Source organism: Microtus oregoni, unplaced genomic scaffold (genome assembly GCF_018167655.1).
Source record: "Microtus oregoni isolate MIOR12 unplaced genomic scaffold, Mior012 000016F_ref0000370, whole genome shotgun sequence".
Classification (NCBI taxonomy): domain Eukaryota; kingdom Metazoa; phylum Chordata; class Mammalia; order Rodentia; family Cricetidae; genus Microtus; species Microtus oregoni.
This window is the reverse complement of record NW_024543075.1, coordinates 41,674,049-41,684,410: the sequence shown is the minus strand read 5'-3', so window position 1 is coordinate 41,684,410 and position 10,362 is coordinate 41,674,049. Positions and strand designations below refer to the sequence as shown.

The 10,362-nt window shown below is 45.0% G+C and overlaps 1 protein-coding gene across 1 annotated transcript; it reads right to left on the bottom strand.

Moving 5' to 3' along the window:
• Positions 1-8,483: 8,483 nt before the first annotated feature.
• On the bottom strand, positions 8,484-10,043 carry LOC121457399 (ubiquilin-3-like). The gene has a single exon (XM_041666070.1). It carries the CDS (start codon positions 10,041-10,043, stop codon positions 8,484-8,486), a length of 1,560 nt encoding a protein of 519 aa, XP_041522004.1.
• Positions 10,044-10,362: the final 319 nt, after the last annotated feature.

Sequence of the window (10,362 nt, the reverse complement as noted above, 5' to 3'; positions counted from 1 at the left end):
GGGTTGACATTCCCTAACACCCTTGTGTTCCACAGCTTCTGAATGAGGGCGGCATGCTGTGCTTTTCCTTGTCAAGTACTTATCAATTCTAATCCTTTCTGCTGTGATTACTAAATTTCTTTTGTTTATACTTCTTTGGACCATTGTTCTTCGTGGTTTCTTTACTTGTTTTAAAAAAATGAATAAAAAAGACAAACATCTCTCTTTAATTCCTTTTCACCCCGCCCTTGTTGGATTAAATAAAGTTGTTACTTTTTTCTTTCTAATTTTCTTAATTTCATGTTAGAAGAAAAATCAATTTTTTGGTGAATTTCTGTTGTTTTTAATAGTACTATATTTAATTTTGGAAGAGTAATGTCAGTTAATTTAGTATACATATGTGAAGAAAGCATTGTAAAGATTATAGAATATATTAATAGACATTGTATGTATACAGAGGTTTCTATAATTCTGAACTCTGAACAATATATATAAAACAATCTTATGAATTCACACACACACACAGATTATAAATCCTTCAAAATTAATTTCCTCAAAGCTGATTTAGAAACTCTGAGTCAGCCTTTATGCAAGTAAGCCACCAGAGCTCCAGAACCTCCCTTTGCAAAGAGTATATCCCACCCATTCTCCTTTATGGTAAATGGTACCACCAAAACTTGGATGTTAAAGCAGAAAGTATTTGCATGTATTCTCTTCCCTTACACTGCCATGTAGCAAAAATAACACAACATTTGAACTGAACATTTGAGTTTCAATTGCTCATAAGTCATTCTGATGGAGGTGTGATTGTGCATGTGTGTGTGCATGTGCACGTATGTGTATATGAGTGTATGAGTATGTATATTTGTGTGTGTGTGTGTTACATTTTTACCCTTGTTCTGGCATCAAGCTTGACTATGCTCCAACCTATTATCTATCTTTCCACAAGTATTTCAGCCTTTCTGGAAGAAGCTGCAACCTTGCTCTGTAATTGGCTCCATCCACAAAGAGCAGAGCAAGCATTTTACAACTCACAGTGTGTGCCACTTTTCACCCTGCTGAACTCTACATTTCCACGTCCTAGGATCACACACACACACATGTTCTTCCTCATGTCCCAGGATCACACACAAGTGTTCTTCCTCATGTTCTAGGATCACAGACACGTGTTCTTCCTCATGTTCTAGGATAACACACACGTGTTCATCCTCATGTCCTAGGATAACACACACAAGTTCTTCATGTCCTAGGATCACACACACATGTTCTTCCTCATGTCCTAACTCTAAGCCTTATGTCTTACTTGCATGGATTCGTGTTTAATTTATTTTCAGTTCATCTGCACTCTCATGGCTCTTGGAGCAAGCCTCTCTAGCTGTTCTGCTTCTGTGTTATCATACTCTGTGGTCTGCAATTTTGTATGAAATAGGACTTAACATGGTGTTCTGTGTAGCATGGACACTGATCTCTGCTAGTCATGCTTTGGGCTTTGAGTGAGTTTATTAAGCATATAATAGCCAAAGCAAAAAGTCAAATGATAGGTGGACACACAGATAGATAACATAACATCATCAAATCGAATGCCTAGAACATCCAGTAGAAATTCACTGAGGGATCCCACCTGAACCAGTCAGCTAGAGTTTCAGATAGAGTGCTCTTTCAGGCAAGGCTTCCAAAGAAAAGGACAAACAACAGCAAGAGGTAACATCACCAAATCTGGGGTTTGCAAACATCCTGCAGAAACTGACATGAAATTTACAAGCAAATGGGTGGAAAGAGAAAAGGAGTCATCCTGAATGAGGTAGCTCAGACTCAGAAAGACAAACACGGGAGTCCAGTTTTATCCCATGCTTTTTCAGACCCAGTCCAGCTGGTCTTGGTGAGCTCTCAATAGATCAGCTCCACTGTCTCAGTGGGTGGGTGCATCCCTCGTGGTCCCGACTTCTTTGCTCATGTTCTCCCTCCTTCTGCTCCTCATTGGGACTTTGGGAGCTCAGTCGAGTGCTCCAGTGTGGGTCTCTGTCTCTATCTCCATCCATCACCAGATGAAGGTTCTATGATGATATGCAAGATATTCGTCAGTATTGCTCAAGGATAGGGTCATTTCAGGTTCCCTATTCTCAACTGCCCAAGGAACTAACTGGGGACCTCAGCTTGGGCACCTGGGAGCCCCTCTAGGGTCAGGTCTCTTGCCAACCCTAAAGTGGTTCCCTTAACTAAGAATTGTGGTTCCGTGCTCCCCTGTCCAACCTTCCTTTATCCCAATCCTCCTGCTTTCCCAAGGCCCGACCTCCTTCCCTTCTAACTTTTCTCTCCCCATCTCCCCTTACCCCCAACCCACCCCACCCCAAGATCCCAATTTTCTCCCCGGCAATCTTGTCTACTTCCCTTAGCCAAGAGGATAACTATATGTTTTTCCTTGGGTTCCCCTTCTTACTTAGCTTCTTTAGATTCACCTATTGTAGACTCCGTGACCCTTATTTATGGCTAGAAACCAATTATGAGTGAGTACATCCCATGTTCATCTTTTTGGGTCTGGGATACCTCACTCAGGTGGCGAACAATGAGGGCTGATGAGACGCAAAGGACAATGGCACGGGGGTTTGATCCTACGTAATGTGATGGCTTTGTGGGAGCCCAGCCAGTTTGGATGTTCACCTTCCTAGATATGGACGGAGGTGGGAGGTCCTAGGTCTTACCACAGGGCAGAAAACCCTGACTGCTCTTTGGACTGGAGAGGGAGGGGGAAAGGAGTGGGGGGAGGGGGAGAAGGGTGGGAGGAGGGGGCGTAGGGTGGGAGGAGGGGGAGGGAAATGGGAGGCTGGGAGGAGGTGGAAACTTGTTTTTTTTTCTTTTTTCTCCTTTTCTCAATAAAAAAAGAAAAAAAGTGAAAAAAAAAGAAAGACAAACACGGTATGTATTCACTCATAACTGGATTCTTGGTGTAAAGCAAAGAATAACCAGACTATGATCCACAACTCCAGAGAAGCTAGGCAACAAGGAGGACCCTAAAAGGGTCTCATGGATCATCCTGAGAAAGGGAAATAGAGATCTCCTGGGTAATCGGGGGCAGGGGTCACAGTAGAGGGAAGAGGATAGAGGATGAGAACATGAGGAAATGGGATGGTCAATTTGGGGGAGTGAGGAAGATGAAGATCAATGAAAGAGATATCTTGATAGAGGGAGCCATTATAGGGTTAGTAAGAAACCTATCACTGGAGAAATTCCCAGGAGTCCACAAGGACTAAGACTCCTAGCTGCTGCAGCCAGCGCAGCCTGGATAACCAAGACTGGCGGGGGGAGGGGGGTGCCAGGATTGAGACATGGAGGTTTCTTTTCAGGTGGAAGAACAGCAACCTTTATTTTGCCCAGGAACCTTTTATACCTCTACTTTTTCTGTGGAGACACACCGGCCAGAAGGAACACAAACATCATTGTCAATTATAGACCACAAGGAAGTTCCACTGTCAGTCAGGGGGAGTGAGGGCTGCTGGATCACAACACATAGCAATCGTAGAGAGGGTGCCTGTAATCCCCTATAGTCAGATTAGATAATAAATACCCTGTCATCATAGAGCCTTGATCCAGAAGTTGACAGAAGCAGATGCAGAAACACACAGCCAACCACACACCAGGCTGAGCTCCAGGAGCCCAATCAAAGAGAGGGAGGAGGGATTATGTGAGCAAGGGAAAGGGGTCTAAGACCACAATGGGGAAATCTATAGAAACAGCTGAACCAAGGTCATGAGAACTTATGAACTCTAGAACATCAGTTGTGGAGCCTTCATGAGACTCTGCTGGGCCCTCTGCATGTGGGTAACAGTTTTGTGGCTTGGTCTGGTTGGGGGGCCCTTGCTGTGAGACCAGGATCTGTCCCTGGTGCATGAACTGGCTTTTTAGAGCCCATGCCCTATGGTGGAATGTCTTGCTCAGCCTTGATGCAGAGGGGAGAAGCTTGGTCCTGCCTCAGCCTAATGTGCTAGGCTTTGTTGAATCCCCATGGGAGGCCCTACCCTTTCAGATGGGTAGATAGGGGGTGAGTTGGGGAAAGTGGGAACTGTGCTTGGTATGTAAGATAAGAAAATAAAAAAATTTTAAAAAAAAGAAGACCCAGCAAATGTGGGAGAAAAATTAGAGAAGGCAATAGTGAGGGTGAGTATGGTCACAGCATTCTATGTGTGTATGCAGTTGTCAGAGATAGATGATGTTTAAAAATGTGACAGCTAAAATCATAGAGAAGTGTGTCAAGAAAGAAAGGGCTCTATTATTCCTTACAGAAAAAATCATTCAAATATGATTCGAAAAAGTGGGGTAGTAGCTCTGTGGTCCTGACAAGAGTGACCCCAAACCTTGGTGTGAAACTTGAAAAGGCTTAATTATATGGTAGTAGGTCCGAGAAAGCAAAAAGCTAGTGCCATCAAAGACAGATGTCATATGCTCCCTGTAGGTGTGGGCTGTGGGCTGAAAAATAGGAAGAAGCTAGGAGAAGTGGGCACAGACATTTTTCCCTGTTCTGTTAGTTGATTCTGTTTCAGATTGAAAAGTAGTAAATATATATATTGGAAATAACTCACTAGAAAAAAAAAGAGAAAGTCTCATGGAGCAGGAGGAGAAGACTGTACCTGAAAGGCAAGAGATAGAGGAACCCAGTGTTTTAGAACAGACAGAAAACATCAGCTCAAAAGCACATTCACATGCACATTGACAGACAAACTCAGGTGTGTTTGGTATCAGCCTTTTCATTGAAATGAGAAGTAAATTCTTCAAACAAACCATAAACAGAAAAGAAGGTGATGTTGTTTTAATAGGTCAAGCAAAAATAAATGATGCGAGGCCATTCCAGGGAGTGAGGTGAAGATTGGCAAATGGATACAGAGATCAGTTGTCTACTGGATTTGTCTTTTAGGAGGCTAATATTGAAGTTAATGGGCTGGCTTCTGTGACAAAAAAGAGCAAATCGAGACTGGAGGTAAAAAGTGTAAAGAAATATTTCTAAAAGTCGAATGATCAAAAGAAAAAAAGGATGGCCCCGCAGCAAAGGAAGCAAAAATAATAAGGGATTTGTGTATTGTGATTAGAGAGCTCTTGAAGACATGCATAAAAAGAGAAATAATGTTCCTGAATACTTGTTTAGTCAATACTACATGTGAAAAATATGCATGTCAGCTTTGAGAAATATCAGACAGTGCCATCATCTTACACGTGATAAAACAGAAAGAGTGGATCATTGCAATAACTGATACTCACTACAGTCAGTAGATAGACGCTATTGAATAAGGGTATGTTAATCTGTACCTCTACTGCATGATGATAGGAATGTATATGCTTGTTCACTACAATTTGCCATCTAGAAAATAATTTCTTGTAGGCCACTTTAATCTCTTCCACATCTCATGTCACTTCAGTATATGATTTTTCCATTTATTTCAGTGAGCATTTTTACAGTGTATAACCATATGGACTGATGTATTTAAACATGTTCAGTATCATAGTTCACTAGGATTCCCTAGTGGCATTTCATTTGTATTTTAATAAATAAAGCTTGCCTGAAGAGCAGATAGTAAAAACAGTCACCCTGGTCAGCCTTACAGACCAGGCAGTGGTGACACACACCTTTAATCCCAGTAGCCACACTAGTTTGCCATAGAAACCAGGCAGTAGTGGTCTTCGTCTTTAATGCCAGCACTAGAAAGGGGACAGCTCTCAGGCAGTCTCATTATGAGGATTTTCGAAGGTAGCATCACCATTTCGGACTGGGGTAGCGGTAAGAGCCAGTGGCTGGCTGTTTTGCTTTTCTGGCCTTCAGGATTTTGTTAATTGTCTACAGGATTCCACTTGCCCATTCTGCCAAGTATCCTTCCCTCGTTTCTAAAATTTCATTTCTTAGGAAATACACAAGATTTTTTTAGCACAGGTACTAACTCCTTTCCCCACTCTAGATTTTCAGCAGTTCTTCACTTCCCCTTGTCTTGCTAGAGAAAGATCCTAGGAGGCAAAGTCTCACAGTGGCTAATACCTTATGGGATCTCATTTCAGTCTCTACTCTGAGCTGGTACCCTGTGGAAATAGTCCAGATATTTCCCCTTCATGATGGAAATACAAGCCTTGATGACCAAAGCCAAGCTTTCACTCACTCACCGATAGCAATGGGGATTTCTCAGCCTTACCCACAAATTCTACTCAAACCTCTGAGAGCTGCTCCTTTTTCAACCTGAAGATAGAATGCACTAAATCTTGTGGTGAGGGATGACATCATGAGAATACCAGTAGCAGCTATCCACCAAAGTATAACCAGACCCAGCACCCAGTAAGGCCACTAGCAGTAAGTAATTCAGTGATGATTTCCACCCCAATCCCAAGTCTAGCCACAGGGCCGTTGTGATGATCTGAGGGGGTTTAAATACTTCCCTCCTCCATCCTCCACATCAGGTACTCACTCTCCACTCCTTCTTGGGTTCAAACTCATCTCGGAGTATCACACCAATGCCTTGATGGTATGTATAACTATTATGTCCAACCTGCAGCCAAAAATAGCTATGAATGTGCCCCAGTGAAAAATCGTAATTTACTTAAATTATTATAAGATTTTGTAGTGGGAGGTGTATGACTTAATTGCACAACTCTGAAGCAATCTCATTTTGCAGTATAAAAAACTTGAACTTGCATGCTAGGAAAACAGAGAGTTAAGTATATACTAGGTTCATTCCTGGTAAAGCATGACCTAGAGATATTCAGTCCTCTTCCACAATATTTGGTTGTCTGGGCTCATGAGCATCACGTAACACGTTACAGCACCTGCCTCCAAGTTCACTGCCCTTCTCAGCCTTAATGAGTCCTGAGACTCAGACACACATATCTCAGGCTTAACTGATTCCTATGGCCAATCTGTATTTTCTGCCCTTCATACGTACTAAAGCAATTTTCCGACTATGACCTCCCCTCCCCTCCATCCTTCTGTTGCCTATGTTCATGTACATTGCTGGTCTTAAACTGTTGATACTCTGGGGGACACTGCATCTTTCTACTTTGTGAGTCCTGCCCCTGATAACCCAGAAATTACAGGAGCGATATCTGGGTATAAGTGTGAAATCATGGGCTAGTTCTATTAAGACATAGGGCAGAAACGTAGGATTCAGAGTGGGAATGAGCCAGGGGAATGATACTGAAATGTATTAGGAAGTTCTGAGCAATAGACACCCCTAGGACACCCAAAGAGAAGGTGAGCAGACTGGAGGAAATGCAAAAAGCACAACTGTTAGAAACCTAGAAGTCATAAATACAAAAGAGCCAGAACTTTGCTTATAAAAAGGGCCAAAACCTCTGAGAGATAAACTTTAAAAGAACTGATATAACATACTCCAGGGAGCAAATGAAATAGCTGATTTCTTAAAGAGGATTAAAGGAAGTACATTCATCAAAGAAACAAGACTTTATAGGTCAAATTCTAGAAATAAAATTTGAAAAAGAATTCAGAGATTTGTAAAGGCTTCTGTATCTTATTGGGCTAACTCCCTAACTGCAGATGGTCATAAAATTTTGCCCCTGGGAGGGAGACACATCATAATTCAGAGGCAAAAACTGTACAAATAGACCAGTACCTGACAGGGCAACAGAAGTAAGCATTTTGGAGGAGACAACCCTGTGCTTCTGATGAAGGCAGGTGTCAAGGGAAGAACTTTAGCTTAGAGGGAAGTTAAAAAGCAAAAGAACTCTAGACAGACAAACATGCAGACAAAGATATGTGTGGTTTCAAGAGGTCTTAAGAAAAGTCAGGGCTTCTTGGGAGAGTAGCAGCTAGAATTCTGACCATGGAAGTAGCCAAAAGAGTTGATGGCAACGCTGGCAGGACACTTGAATGTGGGTGAATATGAGTAAAAATATCAAAAATTTCAGGATTTCTCTATTTTTAGTGTATTGCGTGGGGGTAGGGGGCGTGCATGTGGGCGTGTCTCTGCCAGAGTCTACCATCAGGTATCTTCCATCTTATGTTGGGAGAGTGAGCATGGAGATCACTGACTGACGAGGCGTGGCTGGTCTGTGAGCTCCAGACATCCTCCCATCCCACTGCCCAGTGCTAGGGTTGCGGATACACCACTGAACCAGGCTTTTACATGGGTGCTAGGGATCTGAACTCAGTCTTCATGCATGCACAGGAAGCCCTTTACCCATGAGCCATTGAGCTGTCTCCCAGCCCTGTGTTATGTTTGAAACACGAAAAGATCCTTAGGTTATTGACAGGAGAGTAAGTAAAGCCTATCCTCAGAGCATTATCCAAGTCTCTCCCCAAATAAGATGATGTTGCCCACACAGCCTCGAACCTACAACACACAGGCGCTCCAAGCAATCTTCTTTAATGAAGAACAGGCTAGGGCAGTGAGAGAAGGGCTGCCCGAATGTGCTCATAACCCAAGGAGGAGGAATTTCTAAAATAAGTGCCTTCCCTCCCCTTCCCCCTTTTCCTCTCTTTCCACAGAATGGTGCAGGGTGAGCATTCCCTGGAGAGACTAGGCCTGTGGAGCCCCAAGAAGCCTCTCGATGGCAGCGTGGATATCTCCATCTGTGGCGATAAGGGCCTGCAGATTTGCATCACGGTTAGCGAAACCCAAGGCCTTCAGCTGCTCCAGTTCTTGCTGGTAGCGACCTTCAGGGAGGAGGGCCGAGGACAGCACAGTGTGGTTAGGCTGCGAACAGGCATTGGCCAAGGAATGGAAGAGCTGAAGAAAGGCCAAGGAGGGTTGTGTGGTATCTTCTCTATGGGCTTGTCTTCTACCCCTAGTTTCCGGGGCTCCTCTAACCCCACGTGGTTTAGTTGAGTCCTGTAAGAACGGCCCCAGCTCAGGCACCTCCCTTGACAGTATCTGCAGGCCTTGTTCTATCTGTAGCAATGCCTGCAGCGCTCGCGGGTTGGTTAGAATGGGGAGAAGCGGCATATGTTGTAGTAGAGGGCTGCCAGTTGCCAGCTGGTGTAGCAGTGCTGGATTTTGCTGCAGGACGTTCAAGGCTCGGCACAAAACAGAGGTTGAGAGTCTCGACTGACTGGTTAGAGGGGCCTTCTCTACTGGCTGCTGGCTCTCTTGGAAGGGGAGATCCGAGTATAGCTGTAAATCTAGTGTACCAGGTCGGCACCCTGAACTGACCTGACTTGAGACGATGCCTTTGACCTGAGTAACTCCTCCTGTACTGACCTCTTGTGCCAAGGGCCTGGCCGAAGTGGAGGTGGCTGGGATGGTGGCGGTGGGGTCAGAACTGCTGTGAGTGCTGGCGGCTTCTCCTCTGCACAGCTCTGAGCCCGAAATGAGGCCTTTAGAGGCCACCAATAAGGCCAGAGTGGAAAGCATAACCTGCTGGATCTCAGAGCAGCCAGAACGCATAGCATTGTCACCTCCAGGCACTGCTTTTGGAGCCTCTAGCCTCTGCTTGTGTTCCTGCAGGACTTCCTGTTGGCGAGCAGGCTTCGGAAAGGTTTCCGGAAACTTGAGAGCTGGATCGCGTTTCTGTACCGTCTTTGAGGATTCAGGAACATGCAGGCTATTGACTTGTTTCTCATTTGTCAGTCCTTGAATCAGAGGTTCTTCCAAGAATTGCTCCACCGACTCTGGTGCCATCGTCAGCAGTTGGACAAGCTGACTGAAGAAATCAGCTAGGTCAGGTGAGGTTCGGGCCAGCCGGCTTAGCCTGGCTAGGACCCCAGCACTATCAGAGGCAGACGGTTCCGAACGGTGGGTAAAGTGGCCTGTGGGGCCTGCCAGAGTTCCCGTACACGCTGATCCTTTCAGACGAGTCCTCACTACCACGTGGACTGTCGAGTCATCAAGGATGCCACGCTGGCTCAGTATGTCTTGATCCCGGAGAATCTTCCCAGAGAAGATGAGTACCAATCGGTCAGAGTCACAGTGAAGGAATTTGGAGATTTGCTTCTTAAAGCGGTGGACGTTGCTATTTTCTGCCAGCAAAAATTCCTGGCAGTCCTGTGGGGTCTTGACAAACACTCTGATGATACGCGAGGATGGCTCCCTACCTGACACCAGCTGGCTGTCCCCTGCTTCTTCCCTAGCCCGTGCCATATTTCCTTAGGAAGAGGATGCAGGGTTACCTGAGGGCACAGTGGAGCACACACCTTCGAAAGCTTTGATGTGGCACTGAGCACACCTGGGTGCAGGGACCAGTAGGTGTCCGGTGATGTCCTTTCACCTACGTCCTGCAGATGCCACCTCCCAGTGTAGCCCTACAGCCACCTGGCTCCCATACAGGGGGCAGCTGCTCCTCTCTTTGGCAATCTTTAGGGGATATGCTGTCAGTGATGAGGTCACAGTTGAAAGGCAGACATGAATGGGGGCAGGGCAGAAGTCTGTACCTCCTGCCTGAGGCTGGGTTTTCCTCATG

What these genes read in the sequence shown, in the direction of transcription:
- LOC121457399 (XM_041666070.1), bottom strand. Translation starts at nt 10,043, where the DNA reads ATGGCACGGGCTAGGGAAGAAGCAGGGGACAGCCAGCTGGTGTCAGGT.